This window comes from Tympanuchus pallidicinctus, unplaced genomic scaffold, assembly GCF_026119805.1.
Source record: "Tympanuchus pallidicinctus isolate F22 unplaced genomic scaffold, pur_lepc_1.0 scaffold11, whole genome shotgun sequence".
Taxonomy (NCBI): domain Eukaryota; kingdom Metazoa; phylum Chordata; class Aves; order Galliformes; family Phasianidae; genus Tympanuchus; species Tympanuchus pallidicinctus.
In genome coordinates this window covers 14,833,076-14,857,695 of record NW_026294627.1, presented here as the reverse complement: position 1 = coordinate 14,857,695, position 24,620 = coordinate 14,833,076, and the positions used below count along the sequence as shown (strand labels likewise).

The 24,620-nt window shown below is 37.0% G+C and overlaps 1 protein-coding gene across 4 annotated transcripts in view; it reads left to right on the top strand.

Moving 5' to 3' along the window:
• Positions 1 to 24,620, top strand: part of PSPC1 (paraspeckle component 1) — a 58,286-nt gene that overhangs the window by 30,761 nt on the left and 2,905 nt on the right. For 2 of the 4 annotated variants that reach the window (XR_008203522.1, XR_008203523.1), the window contains exon 8: positions 3,654 to 3,823. The exons of 1 other annotated variant lie outside the window; for it this stretch is intronic. Coding sequence is in view for 1 of the 3 variants with exons in the window: in XM_052671319.1 (XP_052527279.1) it covers positions 3,654 to 3,823; positions 7,019 to 7,204 (356 nt within the window). In the remaining 2 variants the exon portion in view is untranslated. Of the gene's footprint in view, positions 1 to 3,653; positions 3,824 to 7,018; positions 9,299 to 24,620 lie in introns of those variants that run through there. One more of the 4 variants, XM_052671319.1, reaches the window with a different exon arrangement.

Sequence of the window (24,620 nt, the reverse complement as noted above, 5' to 3'; positions counted from 1 at the left end):
TGCTCTTCTAGAGGGATGAGAACAATTGGAACTGTAACTGCGCAGTGAAATGATGCAGTACTTCAAGTAGGTCAGTTCTTGACAAAAGTTTAATAATTGTGCCCTGTAAATTTATTGCGAATCTGTATTTGCAAGTAATTCTCCCTATGCTTTTGTGGCTTAAACTATTGTCACTGCTAAAAGCTTTGAAATTTACAAGAGTACTGGCTTAAGAATGAGTATTTGCCTTTGTACGCTCAGACTTGAAACAGCTTGGAATATTACTCAACTGGAATATCTGCTTTTAAACAAGACTGAAATATAGAATATTAATTTTAAAATATCTTTAGGAAGCTTCTTGACTAATATTAACTTAAAAACACTGAAGTAATCATTTTTCCTGTATTTCTATATTAAATTTGAATGCGTGTACAAAACTTAGGAAATGATGTGGTTTAACTCAGAGTAATGTGAATTGGTTAATAGCCGAATGTACTTGCTCAGTCTCCATTTTAAAATACATTATTCACCACTTGCATTCACTGAAACATTTATAACTGCAAAATGGAAGCTGGCTTATTCATTTGCAGATGAATTTTAGAATTAATTCCAAAGGAAGACAATGTCAAGATCAGGTTTCTTTGAAGTAGTAACCTGGAGCATAAACTGATGACTTTCTAATTTTGTAGTTAAAATTTTGCTTATTGGTTTAGCGGATTCTTGAAAATCTCAAAGAGGCATTCTGAATATTGATATTGTGCATCTTGCCCACCAGCATTAGCAGTTTCCACAAGATATACTTGTAGAAAGGAAAAAAAAAATTCTAGAAATAAGTGTGTGGTTTCAAAATAAGCTATTGTAACAGCTAACCCCAATTTTAGAAAGGGAAAAGTATTCTGAATAGGTAAAAACAGTGCTTCTCTCCACAGTATCTGAATTTTAGGTTAACTCCTGGTAGAGGGTTTTTTTTTTCCCTGGCCATGAACAACATTACCACCACTCAAAAAAATAACCCAAAAATCCCAGGAACCTCCATAAAATTACCAAGAAAGGGGGGAAAAAAACAAAACAAAACAAACCAGAATTTAAACCTTTAAATAGTAGACCTTTAATTACTGATGCTAGCATACTTTCTCACAACATTTCTACTGGAATTGTAATTTTAAAATGGTTTTTACATGTGCCACTTGTGACTTTTCATGATGTGGGGAGCTGAAGTATCTTCAGTAATGGGAAACCTATATGACAGCAGTATTTGAAAGCAAGACACCTCTGAGATGGATTTAACTAGTGATAGACTGACATTTGCTAACCAGTCATTTTTATATTATCTTTAGCCAGTCTGAGAGACTCCATAATACCATATCATAGCACTTAGCTGTAACTGTGATGCTACAGGTAGCTAATAAATATTCATCTAAGCTGGGAAAAACTGATTTCAGGAACTACCTCTGGATTGATGAGAGTTATTGATTTATTGCCTACTGTGCCAGACCTTGGCATGTACATTTTGGACACATAAAATACATTTTTTCAGCCGTGCTCAGAGATGTGCATTAGTCTCTGCTGTGGCATGAGCTCGATAGACTGCTTTCTGTCTGTTTCTATACTGCGTCCAGCGAATAAACTGCCAACATTAATGTGCCTCTGAAAAGAATTAGCAGTTAAGCGATTGGCTCTTAAGATTTGTTAGAGAGCTTTTCTGAGGTATAGAGAAGAAGCTTTTGTGGCCTCTTACGCTCCCCAGCTACCTTCCTTCTATCATAGCTGGCTGAAATTGGCTTAGTAGTACAGAGAGACTTCCTAGCATGGGTTATTTTAGAAGAAGCGTGCATGCATTTGTATGGTAAAGAATCATAGCATCATAAGGTTGGAAAAGACCAGTAAGATTATCTATTCCAACTTCCAGCCAATCACCCATGCTCACTAAACCATGTCCCTCAGTGCCGCATCTACATGGTTCTTCAAAATCTGGGGGACAGTGGCTATGTAGGGTAAGAATTCATTGCTGTTGAAGAATGACTGAACAATATCTGCATGTGTGGCAGTCTGGCTAAGCTTAATGAGCATACTGGTAAACAGGCTTTAACAGGTCATTGAGCATTGACTGGTTTGAGTTGTGCTGAGCAGTGCCATCATTACAGTTATATAGGATATGATTAGCCTTTAAAAATAGAGGTTTGTCCTTATTTTGTCAATTTAAATTCCTCCTTTTCCTTCTACATTTAATTCTTGAATGATTGACATTGAAGAACAGTTTCATGAGATTTTCTGCTATAATTTTTTCTTGGATTATAGCACAATCTTTTACTTGCAAAATGATAAGTTCGTGGGTTGATAAGAAGTATCCAAATTATACATGCCTTTATTTTGGCTTCATGCTGTAGGGAGAAGTCTTGGAGTGTCAGCACCAAGTTTAGGAAAGTACTGCTTTTAAAATTACAAGGTTTTTCTCTCTAGCTTTTGATAACCTTCATATGCACTGCTGCATTGCTTAGATTGTTCTTCCTACGCAGCTTGCAGTTGCCTAAGTCTTAAGTTTTAGCAACAATATCTTAATGTGGTGATTTCTCTGACTGCTGAGATGAGATGGGTGCTCAATACTGATAATAAATATGCAATTTTAATACATGCAGAAAATCAGAGTACTATATTTGCACTGAATGAACTGTGTATAATGATGAACGTGTATATTACTAAAATTATGAGGTGAGAGATTGGTATGTTGGAATAAAAATGATGTATTTTAGTCTGGCAACATGTCTTAATTTCTTGACAGGTTTTTTTTTTCACCTTGTGTATTGCCAGGACTTGAAACATGCTAGATTCCAAAGACGTGTTTTCTTTCTTTGTGAAATTTTGAATGCAGGCTTCTGGTTGAATAGTGTGTGTTATTGTGGGGGGGAAGAAGTTGCATCACCATGAGTCTTAGAGTTGATGACATGTCGTAATAGCAGATATAAATGATTTATATAATCTGATCTTTCTTATAGCAAAAGCTGATGCTGGCAGAGTGGTGTCTTGTAACTCAATATTATAGCTAAATAATCTCTTTGAAAGAAGTTCTTAAGCAATGTGAATCACAGTTTTGGAGAAGTTTTCATCTATAACTTTTAACACCAAGAAATTTTTTTTGTATTTTTACTATATTTCTTCATGTTTTGTTGCTGATAACTCATTATAAAGTTGAGTATCGTCATTGCTATTGTTATTATATGATGTTACAGTATGTTATTTTAACAGCTACCAGTAACATTAGTGCAACATTAATGCTGACAGAACAGTTTTTGCGAATCTGTATTTAATACAGTAATCCTTGAAGAGCCAAGTTGCCTATTGGTGTCAATTACTGCACTTGGGATTTTTTTCTAAATGTAGAGTGCACGGTGCATATATATGCTATGTGAACACTTCATGTTCTGCATGGAAACAGTACAGCTATATTTAGCTGCAAAGTTTAGGCTTCTCAGCCACAGAAGGCAGATGATGTAATACAAAATTAATCTGTTTAAAAGCAGATGATTGAGATAAATGTACAGTCCCAAAGAATACATATTTTTTTATATTTCATGTATTGGAAGTCTGGTACATGTGGGTTTTAAAATATTATAAATTGTTTGTTTATTTTGTAAAATTCAGATAGGACAGCTCTAAGTGTAGATTGTTTTGCATAGATGCGTTTAGCCCAGCACCTGCTGGTAACCAAGGCCCTCCTCCAATGATGGGTATGAATATGAACAACAGAGGAACTTTGCCTGGCCCTGCAATGGGTCCTGGTCCTTCCATGGGACCAGAAGGAGCTGCAAATATGGGAACACCAATGATGCCAGATAATGGAACAGTGGTAATGTATCACAAATTTAATTACTTTAAATAGCTGTCATGTCTCATGACACGTTTTTATTACCAAAGATATTTTCACACTGAATAAGACCACGTTAAAAGTTTTGACTTTGTTAAAAATAACTGATAGACTTGTTCACTGAAATACATTGCAGAAGGAAAATATTTAGTATTAAAATAGAATTAGGAAAATTCCTGTTTCTTCAGGTGAGGAGGAAATTTTTTGATCAGTAAGCAGTAAAATCGAGGTTAGATTGCACAGTATTTGTGGTAAAACTTAGTGTGTATAACCTGCCCTCAAAAAGCGTGATAAAGGGAAATTAGATGTGAAGAAGCATCTGTGTACCTGAGTAATCTGTAAAATTAGGCTTCTGCTGTTTTGTTTTTTTTTCTTTTATAAAACAAGATTGCATTACCGGCTTTTTTTAAAAAAAATAAATAAATACTGGAAACTGTGTATAGTGTGAAGATATCTTTGTGTAAACTACTCAATTTTTTAATGTGACCGTAGTATTTTCTACTTTCTTCCTAGTGGTGTTGAAAGCATAAGTTTGACAGTAATCACTTGGAAAATAAGTATGCCAACAGCTGCTAGGCATAACTGTCAGGTCAGTGCAGGAAAGTAGAATTGACCAGTTGCTGAAGATGCTATGAGTGTAGGACAGGCATCTGGATTTCTTTTATCAAGAGCAGATATGCCATTGGGCTGCAATTAGAGCACTAGCTATTTTTGCTCTGGTCTTATAGCCAGTCATTTTTCCTAGCTGTAATGTCTTATGTAGAGAAACAACCGTGTCATTTTAGATCTCACATTTAAGCATTTTTCTGTAAATGGAGACTTGAGGTGTTCTAGCGGTGGTGTGTTATAAAGAAGTATGAAGTACAGCAGTGATTCCATTATAATTTCATTGGAACACTGAAGCATTTGGTGGCTGTACTTTATGTATGCCTTCTAAACGGTATCAGTCTGTGACTGAGGTATCCATATAATGAAGTTGTGACAAAATCCTTTGTTCCTTAAGGGAAAATGATATTTTGAGTACAAAATGTATGATAAGTCTGTTCTTTCCCAGTGAGAGGAGTTGGTTGTGCTTCATATCATATGATGGACTCATTTTATCAGTTCCATAACTTCTCACAGGGATGGGGGACAGGTCGCACTCTTCAAAGAATACTATTGGCAGAGATGCTTTTACTGGAAACTCCTGTGTTACTGACCAGTCACCTCTGGAACATTATTTTGTGGTTATATAGATGCTGAAAAGGTGTGAGGGGAAAAAAACTGGAGTTACGAATCATGTTATCTATCTGAAATTGTTGTTTTTCTACAAGGTCATTCCAGTTATGAAAATGAAGGGAAGGGCATTTATAGGCTTTACAAAATACAAACTAAATATGAAGCAGTTAGTTTTCATTTTCTTCTATGTGTTACTGAAGGACAATGAGATGCCCTTTCATTTTGGACTTTAAGGGCTTTTAGTCTGGGTGACAGATGCCTGCAGCAGGGTATGTCCTTCTTCTGTTGGCATTGGAAAGACGCTTCAGAGATTGTCTGAGCTCTGTCCCCTGAGGTGCTGTGAGAGTTGTTTTCCGTTTCTCTGGAGAGAAACAGAGAATACGATTTATAGACCAGAAGTGTAATTTTCATTTTTAAATCTGACTTTGAATTTTGTTAAGTAGAATTTTTTTCTTGTTGTTCTACTGCCATCCTTTAAAATGTCTTTGAACATAATGATTATAAATAGCTTTTTCCCTTATACTTTATTGTAGGTAGGTAATTAGTGTAGTTTTCTCTTTAGCTGGTTTGAGTTCTCCTTGTTAGAAAGAGTTGTTTTTGTCCAACAATGAAATGGTAAATATGACCATGAGTATGTGATAAGAATATGTTGAATTTCATAACTGTTGCTACCAAGCTATATTCATTTAAGATACTTTTCTAAACAAATTCCAAATAGTGCTGTAGATTTTAGGCTAATTTGGGACATTAGCAGATCTTTATGCAGCTATTGAAATAATTTTTGATGAGCTTTTAAGTAATGCATATATATATATATATGCACAACCATGATCTAAGTTAAGTAAAATTTCTTTAATATAGATACCAATCTGTGTTTATCATTTAAGTGCCTTTGGAACTCTTGAGCCCTACTGTTACTACTGGAGTTAGACTTTCGGAAGAATTATTCTGTTTCAGGCACATAAATAAAGTGGTAGTTATTAAAGCTCTTTTTGAACTCTCATTCCCCGGGCTGTTGTATGGCTCTCTGTTCAGAGGAATTTCTTCTGAAAGTGTAACTGTCCTCAGTGGCTGAAGAGTTATTTCAAAATCTGTTTGTTCCATACATCTATGCATTTAATGGTTTGTCTTATGCTGAGGTAATGTTTTATACTTCATTATGTAGAATTCTGTTTTTAAACACTTAAATGGTGAACTATAAGTATTCAGATGCATGTTTTCTGTTTCAAGCCTTTATTGCTGTAGCCGAATAAACCTAAGTACGTGTATCTTTATTAATGTTGGATAAGGAGCTAAGGTACACATGGAACATTAACTGGATTTTCATCTTTTATTCATATTTCAGATGATACTTTATTTTTGAATGAAGCATAGTCTATGCATTTTATAACTAGTGTATTTGATTTGGGCTTTGAAAGTCCATTTAAAGATTACTAAGGTTCATTATGAAAGGCTAACTCCAGGTCATGTGGACTGAAACTACAAATAGGTGGATATGTAAGTTCTAAGATTGTTTCACTATTAGAAGAATGAAACTGTAGTCTCTAGAAATAATAATAAAAAAAAAAAGTTGAACTTTTTCTAGTTTAACAATGTTTATGTGCTTAACTTCTTTGATAGAGAAGTACTGTGATTAGTGTATAAGGCAAAAGAAGACTAGGGTATAAAATTACTGTTCACTCTCTTCTGTTACATGGAATATATTACTGCTTTGTGTTGAGCACCGGAGTTGGTCTTAATTAAAAACTTAAGAATTTACAAAGTCAGAGCATAACATTAGCAGTCTCTGATTTCCACATCCTTTTTGATAATAACTAATTGAATTGCTCCTTTCTTCCCTCTATGTGTGATCCTGATTCTGCTGGACTATCTGCTGAACTTCCTGACAACATCACTTGTGTAACTCACATCACTTTTGTTTAACTTACATTTGGCATGTTCCAAATGGACTTGTTCTAGCATAATGAGAGATTCCCTCAAGGAGGTCCATCACAGATGGGCTCACCTCTGGTTAGTAGAACGGGCTCCGAAACTCCTCAGCCGCCCATGAGTGGTGTAGGTACCGTGAGTGGTGGACCTGGTGGCTTTGGTAGAGGAAACCCAGGGGGCAACTTTGAAGGACCTAACAAGCGTCGCAGATACTAAAACTTACTTCATTCCTTGCTGTTAAGAAATTCCAGTAAACATATACAGTGATATGCCTTTATAATTTTAGCTGTTATCTGGAAACGGTTTTATTGTTACTGTAGTCTTTAAAACAGTTTCTTTTGTAAAACTTTTTTGTATTCAGTCATAGGCTTTGTAGTATAGAGCAGAAATTATGCAGATCATTATGTAAGGCAATGTGTTTGTGACTAGCAAAATACAGTGTGTGACTATGCTGTAAAACATGCGGTTATCTGATGACAATAAAATATAAAATTCACTTGAAAGGATTTTGGGAATGTTATTACAATACTGAGTGAGAATAATTTTATGCTTGGTTATAAGTGGCATCATTTTCATTCTTCGTATGCAGTTTCTACTTGTGTGTCGAAAATTCCGTTCTTAGTGAATCTGTTCAGCTTGAAGTGCATGTAGCAGTACATACTATGAACAATTTACATTGCAACTGCTTAAGTTTGCTTCAACTTCTGAAGAGCGTAAAGTTTTATACAAATTGTTCTTATGAGGATACTGTGTCTTTTTATCTCAGCTTCCCTCTGCAAACTTAGTCTGACAGTGTCTGTCCTTTCAATCGCTGGAAAAATTTGAGAGAAAAATAACCTCTGGAAAAGAAACCTGTATGTTTACTTTGTTCACGATGGAATGAATGAATTTATCTAAGAAACATTGTTGTGATGTGTTCTAATGATTGTTAAAGTATCTTGGCATTGCAAGGGAAGGAAGCATTTGTGCAAGCTTGTTTAAAGCCTTCTGATGTATGATGTATCACTGTAGGTATACATGAGTACGTACTTCTCCCAGTGGTTGACATGAAACAAATCTGTTATAACGATTAACTGTTAATTCAAAGACAAGTGTTCTCTGCTGAAATGATTGTTCACTCATAGGTAGACCATTCATATGCTTCTAGAAGGACTGCACATTAGTATATGATTCTTGACGTGGTTTTACTGAACAATGAATTTGGAAAACACTCATTTTCAACGTTTCAGGCTAGCTTTGCTGATTAGGTCTTAAGATGGAACTAATGATAAAACTGCTAGGAAGCTTATATTCAAACTTCATCAGTTGGGGAAGGTGATGGAAAAGGCCTATTGGTTCTATTCCCATACTGGCAAGAAAGCTGGGATGTTTTTTGGTTATACTGCTTTTTTTTCCTGTGAAAGTATTAGTGTTCTGTTTTTATCTGTTCGCTTCATGTTTTCACAAGTAGAAAAGATGAATATTATTTGCATGAGTAGTGGTATTAAATTGATTCAAAACTAATTTGAGGTAATGTTGTTCCCTGATTATATAAGGACAGTATGTATGTAGCTCAAAGCATGAGATGCAAGCAGCAGAGAGCATGCATGTATTATGTTCTAATGTAGCAGTGATGGTCTTGATAAACTGTGAATAAATAGTAATGGGAAAGATGCATTACTGACATCTTGGAAGCACACTGTTTAAATTGTCGATGTTGTATGGCCAAAGATAGAGATTGTTTTCATGGAATTTAAATATTACCATATACGTTAGATACTCACTTGTGGCATTACTAAGCATTTTCCTCTCAATCATGTCTAATGATGTATTTTTTTCTGCTCTCATTTAGATGCATGCCACATCTTTATAGTTTGTATTGCAATAGTAAGATAGATTCAAATTCTGAACTACTGCTCCCTCCTTGATACATGTATCATATTATAGTGCTCATTCTTTACAAACAAACGAAAACCTTATAACCAGTTTTACTAAGTATACTGTTCCTAAAACTGAACATTTGGGAAAACTGCTATTCATTAGGTGTGCACAAGTATTGGTAGCAAATGCTTAAGCTTTCTGCTTTCATGTTCTGCATTCAGTTGAAAATACAGTTTACTAGTGTGTGTAAGTATTAGATTACTTACATCCTATCTCATTAGGCCTTGTTTTGAACATGATGTTTTTAATGGGGGTTGAGAAAGATAGTATTGGTCTGAGTTACTTGGTAATTCTAAACTGCAAAAACCCTAAAAGGGAGCTTGGCTTAAATAAGGTAACCTGTACCATGTTTATGAGTTTTGTTCTGGTTTTGTTTTTGTTTTTTTTTTTGTTTTTTTTCCAAAGAAGAAAACAGTCATTCAGAACTTTTAACCGACTCCTGTATATTTCAGGTGTGTAAACCACCATCCCTGTAGTGTCTGAACATGTTTCAGGAGCCCAGAAAGCATACCAAACCTGCAGAAGTGGTTCGTAATTTCCTAGCCAGCCACAGACTATTTTAAGTGCATGTACTTGTGCTGCATTTTTTTGTTTGCAAGCCAAGACAATTTGAAGATTACTGTAGATTTCAATTGATACTGGTGATTTTCATTCTGTAGTTGAGAGCCATTGTCAGTGTAAAACTGTGGTCTGCTAGTGTAAGACTGCTGCATGCTAGTGAGTTTGTCTGCTGCCCTTATTGCAGAAAATTGTCTAATCCATGAACCAAGCCTTTAAGTTCAGAAAAATACAGAAATGCTGAATTTGGATGCATCTAATGATTTAATGAATCACACAGAATGGCCCAGGTTGGAAGGGACCTCAAGAAGCTCCAACCCCCCTGCCACATGCATGGCCACCAATCTCCCCGTTTAATACCAGACCAGGCTGCCCAGGGCCCCATCCAACCTGGCCTTGAACACCTCCAGGGACGGGGCATCCACAACCTCTCCGGGCAGCCTGTTCCAGCACCTCACCACTCTCTCTGGAAAGAATTTCCCCCTGACATCCAACCTAAATCTTCCCTCCCTCAACTTAAAACCATTTCCCCTTGTCCTGAAGTTATCTACCCTTTCAAAGAGTTGATTCCCCTCCTGTTTGTAGGCTCCCTTTAGGTTCTGAAAGGCTGCAGTGAGGTTACCTCACAGCCTTCTTTTCTGCAGGCTGAACAAGCCAGCTCCCTCAGCCTGTCTTCACAGGAGAGGTGCTCCAGTCCCCTGATCATCTTTGTGGCTCTCCTCTGGACCCTCTGGATTTAATGAATTCCATCTGTAGCTAATGACAGGCTCCCCTGTCTCTAAGATGAGTTTTCTTAGCATTATCTGGCCATAGAATCAACATGATTGTATACTGCTCAGCAGCAAAGGCAATGTTTTTCATTTTGCCATATGTGGTAGTGAATGTAGCTGTATGTATAATGTACATATGTACATATACATATATATGTATGTGTATGTACATATACAACATACATATGTACAGCTGAATGTACAATGAGTATATAATTTCCTCAGAAATTACAGAATTAGAATTTTTTGCTTGAAGATAATGCCCATGCGCTCAAAGCGATTCATCGAGATTAAAAGGAGTTAATCAGTTTTTCTGTGCAAAGATGTGCTTGGGTTTTGAACTCCTTGGTATGTTAGACGGGAAAGAACAGTGAGGTCCTGACTGCTGTGGTCTGTGACAGTGTGAATAAGCTTGGAAGTTGTGTGAGACTGATGAGGAGATTGTTTCTTTTCTTTGTATTTGAGTTCTTAGGTTATTTATGAATTCAATGTAAAATGTGATATATGATTTCAGTACATGCAGGCAGTAAAGCTTTAATATTCCATATAAATAAAACCAAATAAAACCAAACAAAATCAATAATGCAATTCCTCGTAGAACACTACTGTGTATTCTATTTTTATTGGAACAAAATGGAGCACATTTGGGAATAATGAAAATCACTCTTTGCTCGTTTATTAGCTTGTCGTCCGTGAGCTCTTGGTGTTTACAGTGTGACAGCAGTAGGTGGCTGCTCAGATTGGGGGGAAAAAAATTATTCCTGGTTAAATGTTGACAAACATCCAGAGTTGTCTGACGTGGCTCAGTGCATTTTTCCTCTCTAAATATTATGTGGGCAATTGATTTAAAATATTTGAGAAACGCTTCTCTTGAGTACTCTTTAGAAAATTGTTAGGAATTTGTTTGGTTTTGGTTTGGTTTTCTTTGCTAGTGGGTATGGGCATTCATTGCTGGGATGAAAGGAAAGCAATGAGAGCTACTGAAACACTGTGAGAAGCTGTTACTGCAGTTCAGCAGCATTTTCAAATGGTCCAGCTTGTTAATGGCATTTGCGTTTATTGCCATGGTCACTTGAAGAACAGCAAAAAAGTTGATTTGTTTATAGCTCTTCATTCCAGTGTCCTCATTATGTAGAACACGTGGATACCTTGGGAAGCTCAGTGGTGTTTCATATACTTGAACTGCATTTATTTTGTAAGAAGAACATTAAAATTGCTGTGAATTATCTAACTGTTCTTTATTGTGCGCTCCTGTATTCTACGCAGTCGAACCTAAAGGCACAGTAGAGTGAGGACCTTCATGAGGACGGGGGTTGTAACAAATGGCAAGGACTCAATGGGAAACTAAATACTGCATGGACTTAATTTTAACCATGATCTAATAGAAGTTTATAGCACTGACTCGTTGAGTGGTGTTCTGATCTGAAGTATATTCTCATATTTTCAAATTTATACCTTGCTAATTTTCCCTTTGTTTTTTTCTTTATTACTGTAAAAATAGAACAGTAATTAGTGATTCTTTTAATAAAGGAACTACATTAAAGATGTACGAACTTCTAGGAAGTGCTGATTATTAACCTGTTACAATCTGCCTATAGACAATTGCTCAGTAATGCTGAAGTAACTGACCTGAGGGACATTCTCATGTTATTTAAAAAAAAAAAAAAGTCCACACAGCAACGTCACATGTTTTTGGTTTAGATATTCAGCAAAGAAATAGTGTGCTCTGATGCTGTGAGGCTCAATTTTTTTTTTTTTTTTTAAGTTGTGAGAACTAATTTATTGGCATATATCTTAATAAACATATTTTAACAAGTTACATGATAATTCCTTCTCATTTAAGATGACAGGTATTAATATACAGCAAGAGAGCTGTTGGAATAGAAGGGTTGGCCAAGTGGTGACTGATGAAGTCACTTTACACTGAGCCTAGGTGTGAGTGGATTCCGAGTTCCATTCCTGAGGTTTGGAATGGTGCGTTGCCATGCATCTTCTGACACTGTCTGCAGCCGTGATGCCTTGTTCATCATGCCTCACACCGAGACTGTGGGACTTGAGAGAGCATTTGAAATAAGTGTTATTTCATTGTGTTCTTTGGGATTTGGTGCTTTCTTTAGTGCATAGGCTTCTGGCACAGTGTGGTATCACTCCAACTTCCAGATGTGTCAGTAGTGAGGAGGCAATGAGTGTGGCCTTCAGAAATCAGGAGCTGGACATTGCTCTGTGAAATTATTGGTTTGTATGAGACTGGACCATCCCCAAAGCGTTTGTTCTCATTAAAATCAGTTTGATGAAGCATGAGAACTTAATAGCAGGAGCGACTAAGAACATGTAATGCTGAGTCATACATAATTTTTCCCATAGGACTGGCAGTTTGTTGCCTTTTGGAATATGCTGTAAAATAGACATAGGTCGTCTCCCGCTTTGTCCTTCCTCTGCTGTGAAGAAATCTGTTGTGTTGTTTGTTTGTTTCCCGAAGAACATTTTAAAAATTGTAGTTAAAGGCATTTCAGATTTGTTTTGTTTTCATAGTCATCTGCAAAATACTGAAATTTATTAAAAAAAAAAAAAAGTTATCTGTCTAAATGTAATTGTAGGATCAACGAAATAAACTGTTAATTTTTTGTGTAAACAATGTTCTTGGTTTTTAAAGCATGTGAAAGCCAGCCTTGTGTGTGCTCATTCTCAGTGGGATAGATTTAATGGGTCTTTTCCATCTTGAACTTCCTTAAACTGTGTTTAATGTAATTGAAGTTTGGTATTTATTTGAATGACCATCCTGATTTCTAAAACTGGTAATAGGTGGGTGTCTTCAGAAAAGTAATTAAGGGCAGGTCATTGAAGGAGACGTTTGGAACAGTTTTAAGTTTAACGATGAATAGAGGTTATGTAATTGAATAGAGGTAAAATCATTTGTAAAGCTTTTCACAGTTTTTTATATACAAACCACAGTATCAGAAAAACAGCTCTGTAAATGTGAGTAAACACTGATTTGTGTGTAATGCCTGAAATAGGAGACAAAATGCTCACAGTAAGGTATGAGATTTGAAAGGAATTTAGCTGTGTTATTGCATACAAGTGTTGGTAAGACTTATTGCTTTGTGTCAGAAATCAGTTTGCCTACAGCTGTTTGTAGTTTCACTGGCGTGCTTTTATGTCTCCTCTCTCTAGAGTAAAGCATAGCTGTATAATATGATGGAATTGACATGCTAAATGTGTGTGGGGCTTGGAAGAAGTGCAGTCAGAATAAAGATGTCGTTCTTGCCATTGGTTTCTCAGTTTAAAAAAAATCACACAAATTTGAACAGGAGTAAATGTGAAGTCTTGTATGTAAATGGAAAATGGGGTGGGGGAATAAAGAAACATTAAAAACGGGAGAATTGTGGTTTAATTCTACGTCTACGTAAGATGTACAAAAGTAACTTGAATCCTTTTTTTCTGTGAAACCCACAAACTCATTTTTAACAGGAAAGACAGAAATTTCTTGGATTTTTTAAACTAGGAGCTAAGTCTTCTGCCAATGAAATTCGTAACTGGAATAACAGACAATTGGGTTCTTTTTAATATTCGTGAGCTGTAGGAAGGTCGTAGCAATTGGATACATTTCTTCTTCTTTAGAAGAACTTCACCAACTTCTGTAGGACCTGTATTTTGTGGCTGGTTACAGCAGCTGGATACAATGTACAAGCCTCGCATTTCTCTCTTCTCCGACCAGTGGAAATCCAAACTTAAGCTTGTGTATCATTGCCAGCTAAGCAGCAAGCGGAAAGTGTGAAGGAAAGTAAAATAGTATTTACTGTGAAATGTGGAACAGGGCAAGGATATTTTCATTAGATTCTTTTGCTTTTATTTCACTGTAATCATTCATTTATGTGGAAGAGAAAGTAATTTTATTCTCAGTGAATACTTGAAAAAACCAAATGGTTTTCCCTCTTCAGATGACCATATATACTTAAGCAAGTGAAAGATGAAATGTGATAAATTTTGAAAGGTGCAGAAACCATAATTTTTGCAGCTGATTGCTCTTGGTGTCACTGACATTCTAATATGCTTTTTTTTTTTTTTTTTTTTTTTTAAAAGCTCTATTATTATAGATTCTGCTTTGCCTTCATTATTTACTGTAAAAGGATTTATTCTGCCTTGCTGTTGCCAAGCTTAAAATATTTGATCTGGCATAAAATCGCAGAAAGAAGAGCATGCACAGTTACTGTGATGTTGGAGAACACAATTACTCTGAACTCAGAGCTGAAGTTTTTTTTTTTTTTTTATCTTTTAAGCTGCTTACAGATGTTTTAAATGTTTGTATGAGAAATCTTGAACAAATTTGAAGTCTTTATGTACATATAAAAAGAATAAGCACAGTGCCTGCAGACAGGAAGAGCCTTTTGCTACTTTCCTGCTTTGTGCCACCCTTACATCTCTGTGCCCATGCTCACTGCTCTGAGCAGGGTAAGGGAGCCTCATAATGTTACTGATTGTGCTCATTGCATGGTGAAGGAAGGAAGAGCAATGGGAGGGCAGTGAGACAGCACGATAGCACGTGCGCTTGGGTTAGTTTCCCTGTATCTACATACTGCAAAGAGAATGTGATTTTATGTATGTTCTCATCAAGTGAAACTGCCTATCTGTTCAGTACTTCAGTACTGTGATACTTCGAGCAATATCTTAGCTTAGAAACAGATGAGAAATGTATTTGAAGGCTCAGATCTCTGAATAATGTGGTTCCATTTTGCATTGTTAAATACTTGATCTAGGAGGGCAGCTATTCAGAATAATGAGGAATTGGTTTATGCTAAAATGTTGGGCCAAAGTCTATACAAGCTTAGCCTGTCCACTTTCTATGGTTTTTATGGTTGTATGCTAGTCCATAAAACATGGAAAATAGTGTTCTTCATGCTTTCTCCAAGAAAGATAATACATACAGTTGCTTTATGGAAGCAAACCTATTCATATGTATTTTTTTCTTTGAAGAAAACTTGAATTGCAGTTACAAAGATGGGAAATCTTGTCTTTAGAAAGCTGACGTTCTTCATTCTTTGATACAGTAGCACTGCATTGTTGCAGATATTCTTGTAAGCACTTCTAAGGGGCGGAGCATATGAAAGGTAAGCTGCATCTCCCGTTTTAAGCAACTTGAATCAAAACCTTTTCCAGAAAGCACAGAAGGAAAAGTGCAGCAATGAAATGGTAGCTCCTCTTCTGTTTTGTTCTGGCGTGGAGCGTTGTGCTTCTGGGACTCACAGCATTGTGCTAGTTGTAGGTCCACATCTGAAATGTTGAGAACCAGAGCTGTACCAAATGATACAGAAGTTGCTTCTGATTTAGCATGTGACAAATACAGTGATTACATTTCAACAGTGGAAAGTTCAGAATTTTGAAATAAAATCTATGGAGTAATTGTCATATGTTACATAACTGGTCTGTAAGTGAAAATTGTCAACTTGGCAGTTGAAATTAGAGCTGCTTTGTATATGTGCTGGTTGATTGTTGTCATGTTATGCTTTGTTCATAGTTTTTGCAATACAGCTTAATGCATGTTCAGTTTTGTTAATTCTTGCATCACACTTGTGTACAATCTCACTTTGTATTACAGTGCTGAATGCAAAAATGCAGGAGGTGGGAACTAGAGCGTTTGTTCACTCTTGTGTAACTGTTGTTTAGAAGTGTTTTTCCTTGCTAAGCTTGCTTTATTTTGTGTTCACTTTGCTTGTTCTGTGCAAAATACGCTTTTCCTGTTGCATGTGGGGAAAAAGTATCAAGTCATTTTAAGTGTGTTTATTAGGAGAGTGAGCTGGAATTCTGAGGGTGCTTCTTACTGTTTTTAAGCTTAGAATAAAATAATTTGGAATACTTTTCTGCATGTCTACACGTGATTTTTTTTTTCCTGCTTAGGACTATTTCAGTATTAATGTTAATAATAAGAGGGCTGAATTTGCATATATCTGTTTTCAATCACAAGCACGCGTGCAAGACAGTAATGGAATCACGAATGACTTGATGTTTGCTCCGAACAGTGCTGTAACTCCTTGACTTATACTAAATGTAACAAAAATAATTCTATCATTTTTAAATTGAAACATCAAAAAATTGTATTTGAGAGTACAACTGTCCACTGTGGGGAAAAACAGTACAAACTTGTGGAGAAATTATCTTATTTGAGTTGTGTTTTGTTACTAGCCTGCATTTTCCTCTTTGCACAGAACTGTTTGTTACAAAGAGTTAAGAAAAATAACGTTTATCTTATTTTATTTTGTCTCAGTCATTAGGATTAACTCGCTGTAGTGGCATCTGGAAAATAGAATTGGTTGGATTAGGCACACGTACCTGAGTGTAGGTGAAGCCATGAGGTATAATATCATAAATTATCATAAATAGGATAATAGAAATGATGGTAGTTACTGAAGAGTTCTGCTGTGTTTTACTTTTAGGTTGGACAAAAATTGGTCTTAAGCATTAGTGTTACTGTACCTTTGAAATAAAGCCACGTATCTTGTAGTTGACCATAGAAGTGAATTTTTTAGGTGTCTGATATCGCTGGGAAATAAACACTGATTAAAACAACCGCTTACAGTGGTGGTGCTCCATCTGCACTTCTCCTTTATTGCTGTAGTCACAGAAGTGCTCACAGGTTTGAAAGTGTTCATCTGTAGATGTTCTTACGGGAAAGTATGGGATTCTTTCAATGCGTGCTGCTTAATTACTGAGGCCTTAAACTGGGAAAACTCGTAATGCAGAGAATTCTTACTGTAAAAAAAAAAAAAGTGATCTTCAAAACTGCAGTGTCAAGGCAAGCTAATGGTTTGCTTTTCAAGGTGAGAAAACGTTTGTTTTTTTTTACTAGAGATTGTAAACGTTTGTGAAGTGTTAGAGCTCTGGGTTTTCCACTGGCCTGACACAAGGCATTAAGAAGCCCAAATCTTTGGTTACTTTTGGGAGAATTTTGTGTTGGTTTTTTTTTTTTTTTTTTTCCCCTGCTGCAATCCATAGAGCACTGGAAGAAGAGATGTGTGGAGTGGTGTAATAGACAGACTTCAGCGTCAAGCTGAACCACGCATCTTTGAAGGTTGTCACCAGCTTCCTTCAGGTGTCCTTATCCATTACGTTTAGGACTTTGTTCCCTGTTCAGGTTTTATTTATTGTGAAAGGCTGAACTTTTCCTGATGATGTGAGCTGTGTGAAACTATTTGGGTCCTACAATACTAAACTTGATAGAAATAGGTTAGAGTAAAAAGCATTGGCAAGTTACTTGGCAAGTCATTACACCCCAAGTGTTTTATTGCTGTATCATGACCTGATGTATGGTTGAAAGGAGGTTTAACAACGCTTCCTGAGGGGAAGAACGTGGTTCTTCTAAATATGTTTTGAAATCTCTCTGTCTAAATCAGTACACAGAGTTAAGTGACAAAATGCAGGAGAACTTCAAAATAGATAGCTACCCTTTCTTGACTCCTTAGTGCGTGCAGATGGTAATATGGAGAAGTCAGAAGAGATGCTTCCTCTGTCTGGATTTACACATGGAGGGAGATGGCAATGTGGAAAAGCAAGATGATATCTTCTAGTTCCTTACATCTAAAATTCTGGAGGCCATCATAGAAGTAGAACCACCAAATATGATTCCTGAATTCATCTGAATTTCTTGAATGTTATTTTAGAGTTCTACAATAAATGGAACTAGTTCCATGTAAATATGTAAATGAAGTACACACATTAATGGACAGAATAAGTCCTTAGAACTCACATTTCATGAAGATACAAAGACTGATGTCAGTGGCGAGTTGTTCACATTTTCTCCTGACGTTTTGTCTATATGTCATGGTTTTATGGGCTGAACCATGACAGTATATAATGTAAAGGAGGAGAAATTGAAATTTATGAATGGAATATAAGGAAAGACTGCACATGCAAACCAAAATCATGCTGGAGGGGGAAAAAAAAATGCAGAAATAGGTAAAACTTAATTTTCCACTTATTGTAGTAGGTAACTTCTGTCATGAGTTTTGATGAGTTCTTCAAAACACAGGTGCAAAACCTACGTTCTGCTGATTTGTCTTGGTTGTGACCAAACAACCAGAATGGGACTATCAGGATTTCCAGTTATGATTCACATAATTATCTTGCCACAGTGTTACGTTTGAGGAATAGATAATTGAGGGCCAGTGCCTGAGGTGGTTTGTCAGCTGATTGGATATGAAGGCTATTGCACAGCTGTTACTCTGGCAGTCTGTTAGAGCCCTTGCATACCTCAGCAGTTGCTTTACCCACTTCAGGTAATTAAGTTTCTTCATGGCCGTATGGATGCTTTTAAAAGTTTTCTGCCTCTTTGGCTTAATGAATTTAATCTGCACAGTGGCAGCTGCTGCAGTTTGGGTGTTGAGAGTGGTATGATCATGGAGTACTTTGCCCCAGCTGCAATCCATTTGGCTTTCACCTGTTCAGTCACTGCAGTTCACTTCCAAATAATGCTTTTTATGGATTACAGATGTGAGTTCTCAAGGAGGTGTAATACAAAGCTGTTACATTTGTACTGTCAACAGCATAAATTCCTACAGTAGCTTCAGACAGATCACAGAATCACAGAATCACCTGGGTTGGAAGGGACCTCAAGGATCATGTAGTTCCAACCCCCCTGCCTAGCAGGGCCACGCGCTAGAGAAAACGAACCTGGGTGATTATTGTAGTCCAGTTCTCTAATTATATAATAAAATATGAGCTGGTTCTAATTCTGTTTCCAAGTGCCGTTTCATCTCCAAACTATTTGGATATCTGCATTCATTCTAGATTACACACTATGGTGCAAACTAGAATTACTCAAGTGTATGCACAAGCATACCATGAGGCACAGTCAGGTGCTGATCAGATGAAAGATTTTGTAGATCTTGAAATTGAAGCTAACTGAAATAGATCTTAAATAACAGGGAAACAAAGCTTTGAGAAGGCCACAATAAAGAGGAGCAGAAGAGAAAAGCTGAATATGAGCTCTTTTGTTGCTGATCCATAAAAAACAATAGGTGAGTCTGATGCTCTGTTAACACAGTTGACTCGTCAGATGGTGCACTGAGGTTTGGCTTGAAGTACGGACTTTGATGGAGAAACTTCTGCTTGCTTGTATGGAGATTCTTTTCAAAACAGCAAATGAAATTTGCAGTGCTAGATGGATTGTTTTTTTTATTTTATATATTAAAAATGGAAAACAAGTAATGAAGTAACTTCAGTTTTAGGCTATGTTCATACACTTTTTTTTATTAATGTGTTGGTATGTTTGAATTTCTCACTTCTCATACTTTTGATAACTGATTTTAAACATGTGAAAATTACAGCATGAGCTTACATGTTGAAATCAGAATCAACTCCAGTGAAAAATAAGTCAGTTTGTCTTGGACTCAAAACATTTTCATCTTGAATACGATGCCATCTGACCTACCTTTGTATGTAAGTCGATAACAATAGGAAATTCCCTTTTTCTTGTATGTTCTTGGCTTAGCTCTGATCAAACATGGTTTCATTATTAAGGTTTTTAGGCTTCATTGTTTTCAAATGAAGGAAATTGTAGCTAACTGGGTTGTCGTTTTAAGGGATGGTGGGAGAGGAAGGGTTAATTTAATTACTACTCCTAAAAAGTACCGAAGTGTTATGATAGTTAAATCTGTCACTCGGAATTACTATTAATATCATGCTCTTCTCTTCACTAGGTGTTAACAGATGCTTCCTAGCTCTGTACGAGACATGAGACATAACGCTTTTTTTTTCTTTTTCATTTACCTGTCCTAACTTGAGTAGGCTCAATAGCTTTATCCTACAGGTGGAAGCCACCCTATTAAAATAGGGCAAATAAAGAAGCAGTAGAAAGTTGAGAAATGTTAGCACAGCATCCAGTAAAGTACGTCTGATTGTGCAATTAAGGACCAGCTTACCAGATGATAAAGATTGCTTAGCAGTCACAAGTTGAGAATCTCTGCTCATTGGTTTTATATGGTGGAGTTCACCATATTACATTTGCTGCATTAAATTTTTTCACAGATTCCTTATTCTGACTATGCACAGCTTTCAGCCCAGGTCTGAACAGTAATCTGGACTGGAGAAGTACTGGCAAGGACCAGTAGTATTGTATTGAAGCAGATAAGTAATGCCCTCATCTCCACAAAACACAATTTTCATGAAAAACGTTACCTTTATATTCAGCATTGGTTTGTGTTTTCCTAAGCAGGTAAGTCTTCAGGGGACTAGCAGGACATTTGCAAGATACCTTGAAATTTGTTAATGCTGCTTCATCGTCTTCATCTTGAAGTACAGATTCCATTTTCTGTGTAGTACAAATCTAGTGTTTTTCTAACAAGTATGGCTATATTGCAATGGAAGATAGAAGTAGCTAGTCTTTCTTTGTCACGATGAAGCAAATGGAAATAAAAATGGTCACCTGGCAGATTTAAAAGCACAGGGAGGAAATTTCTTAATTGCACAAGGTTTTTTAATAGATCAGCAGCATTGGGCACAAACTGGAGCACAGGAGGTTCCCTCTGAACACCAGGAGCACTGGCACAGGCTGCCCAGAGGCTGTGGGGTCTCCTCCTCGGGGATCTTCCAAAGTCACCTGGACATGGCCCTGGGCACCCTGCTTTGGGTGTCCCTGCTGGAGCAGGGCTTGGGCCAGAGGGACCCAGAGGGTCCCTGCCAGCCTTAAGTCTTTGATGTAAATAAAGCTTTGCTGTTCTTGGTTTGTATGAATCAATGTAACAGGCTTTTAATGTTAAGTACTTATTTACTTCTAATACAAAAGCATAAGTCACTTAGTATTGCTATATTACGTTCTCAAGTGGAATGCTTCAAAGATGAAAGTTCTTTGAGTTCTTTGAGAAACTTGAATTGCAGCTCTAGAAAGACTGTACAACTGCAGCCTTGCCCCCAACGCAGTCTTATGGCTTCAGAAGTTGTAACCCCACAGAGATCACTAATTCTTCTCTCATTTTGGAAGAGGAAGTTAGGACTCGAGCCTAACTTGGCACCTGCTGCAAAAACGTCAGGTAAGGAATCTTGAGGGAAGGGGGGACATTGTGTAAAGGTATATTATGCAGCATTGCTAACATTTCAGAAGTGCTCTGTGCATCAGTTTCATAATTCCTTAGTAGTGCTGTCTGTTTGTTTTAATATTGAAGTTGGATTATGCAAAATCCTGGAAGCTTCCCTTTAAAAGAGATTCCCTCCCCCTAGTTTTCTGAAGATCTAAAATATCCTGAAACTATCAGATGATCACGTCCCAGCTACGTGTAAAAATGCAAAGCTTGTGCTGTTGTTCAGTTGTGTTAAAATGTAAAATCTGAGAACAAGCTTGTAGGCTTTGACTGTATGCATCCTTTGTTCCTTCAAACATTTTTACATGGTTTGTAAACCAGGCTTAGTGAGCTTTGATAAAACTACGCATATTTTCTTCTCTAGATTTTTAAGTGGCTGTTTCATCTCAGCGTTATTGCAATCTTGTTTGGGCAGTGCATAGTACAGTGATGACCTTTGTTGGAGCAGCAGGTTGATGCTGATTGTACTCAATACATGCTACATGCTGATCTAACTGTATTAATTTACAGCAGACGTAATTTGTTCTAAGCTCTGTACGTTATCGTAATTGGCTGAAGTTGCTCAGAGTTTCTAGAACTTAACACAAGTTCATGAAATTTTAACAGTATCTTCAGTGCTGACAGAACTATTTTTGATCAGTCGGGTTTCTTGTCTATATCTCTTACTAGGTGAAAGATATGGTAAGAGTTAAAGGTTTTTCCCTTGTTCCTTCCAGCAGCTTTGTACTTCTTAGCTGCTTGTGATAAGGTAAAGTGTGGTAAAGTGCTCAGGAACTTTGCATTTGTTTTAGAAGTCATGGGAGTTCTGAATGAAGAGAATTGTGCTATTGCTTGGACTCTGCTCCAAGCACCTCCACGTGAGCACTGGCATTGGTAGTAGAAATCTGGACATCTGAAGACATTGTTGCTGAATTAATGATGGTGTGCGTAGAATGGATAATTGTGAAAAACTGGAACCAGATATTCTGGTACTTCAGGTACCAGAGGTGTTAGTGAGCCACGCAGGGGGTGGGCCAGCAAGACAAAGTGTGGGATGGAGTTGCTGTTTCATATAAGATTATTTTAATGAATGTATGACTGCAGCCTCACAGTTCACTAGATTTCATAGAAACAGAATGAAGTAGAATTACTTTGTGCAGTAAAAGTTTGTGATGTTAAGAACTGAAGGACTTAGTTCCCTTCTGCTGAGCAAACATGGAGTTCTTTGCAACTGTAAATCTTTAAATTTTACCAAAAACTGGATTTGCCTTTCTCATTAATTGCTTAGTCTTGCATTTAGTGATGAAATGACTCTTTAAGAAGATTACAGTGCACTTTTGTTTTCAAATTTGGGCTTTGTTTGAGCAGTGCATATGAAATCTTTGTCCTTTTTAAATACTTGCAGATGTTTGTAACTCTCCAAATACAGAAGAAATACCTCTAATTTACATGTGAGTGAAGTTTTGTTACATAGGCCAAACAGGAAAATAAATATCCCTTGATTATAGTGCTGTCACTGATACTGCTATATTTTCTGTTACATAAATAGTAGTGGTAACTATGCTAGTAACTGCCACCACCTTTTCTTTTTGGGAATCTTATTCCAAAGAACTTTCTTTTCTCTGTGTAAGATATAACTGCAGATACACTGTAGTTTATAAATAAGAAATAGTGAAGTAGATATAAAGTGCTTTTAATAGTCAAGGCAAATGAATGGCTTGATGGCTTGGTTCAAGTAGCATTTTCTTTCTAGGAACTAAGTCTTCCTCCTGAGCCTTAGTTTGGTAGTACTCAGTTACTTGTTTCTAGTTGTATGCAAGGATATGTTCTGAAGCAGCATTTTGGGAACATGAGATTAGAAAAGATGACATTGGGTTCATCTCCTGTGATTGCTGGCAGCCATGCAATGACGCCCAGTTAACTGGTTCACTCTCCAGTGTGTTGTTGTAGTAAACGCATGCTTTTATGCACAGCAGTGGCTGTTTATGAGTAAGGTGAGCAAGGCTTGGTCAGACTTGATTAAAAACTGAGGGAATGAAGAGAAGATGATTTCTTGAGCATTTGAAAATGTCTAGCACTGTCTTCAATTAGTATATCAGCCAATGTTGTTACCTGTTACCTTTTGGTAGGAAAACCTGAATGCAGCTCTGTGGATCACCTGTCTCAGGTTCCCTTTTTTTTGTAATATTAAAATATAATCTGAAAGAATGGCAGTCTGCAGTTACAGTTTCCGTTTAAGATGTACTTATTTATTTTTGAGTAGCTGAATTAGCTTCACCATTTGAAGGCACTGGATGCTGTTTGTTACCGTTATTTCTCTAGATGGCTGTTCTAGCCAGACAGCCATAGCTGTGGCAATTACTTGTCTTTGACCAGTTAAGGATTTTAGTATGAGAACTTGCAGAATGGCAGCTTTAGTTAGCAAGGGTTAGTAGTACAGGCTGTGCACCACCTGCTTTGTTAAGAAGATACTCATCCGTCTGTTATGGAACAGGTAACAGCTTTTAAAGTTGGACATGTAGGAAACTGCACTGTGTATATGGGGGGAGGTGGGTAGATGAAAAGGAAATGAGAGAACTGATGAAGTTGTCAGCACTTTAAATAGGACTGAAGGATTACATTTTGTCAGCTGTGCTTCATCTGAGATTCCAGCATCTGCCATTCTTGAGCTGTATCTGATAAGGTAATGTTACCTTCACTATAATGTTCATGGTTGTGTTGCAGTTTGCACCTAAGTCAATTCTGAGTTGCTCTTGGAAGCTATCCTGTAAGTGAAGCCAGCCTAATAGGTATGCCTTGTGTGTGGCTCTCCAGAGTCGTCCTTTGTCTAACATGTATTTTACATGTGTGCCAGGTTTTCTGGTTGTCAAGCAAGACCTCAAGATGGTGGTAAGCTGCTCTAAGGAGCCTTTATCTGAGAGATACAGAGCTCTTCATCCTGTTGTGCTGCTGTAATCAGGATCTTTCCCATTAGTCTTCCTCTGTATGAAGGCTCTGTCGTGCTCCTTAGCCCTGCAGCACGCTTCCAGGTCTGTTTCCCCAGCCTGAGCAATTCACTGTATAACTCATCCAGCACAGCAGCTGGATCTTAAATCTGTGGCATTTGGGGGGTTGTTTTGAAACTTGTTTTGAAACCTGAATGTGTGGCACAGGGAAGTACTGTATTTTAAACACTAAGAGCTTTTTCATGTGGACTGCAGAAGAAGCAACGCAGAGTTCAAGGTGAATATCCTCATTAACATTTTGGGTTCTTACCTACACAATTCTGATTTATTTCCAATAGGTTGTAATTATCAATTAATAGGAATAAAGTTACATTCTGGTTTGCTCCTTCTCGTG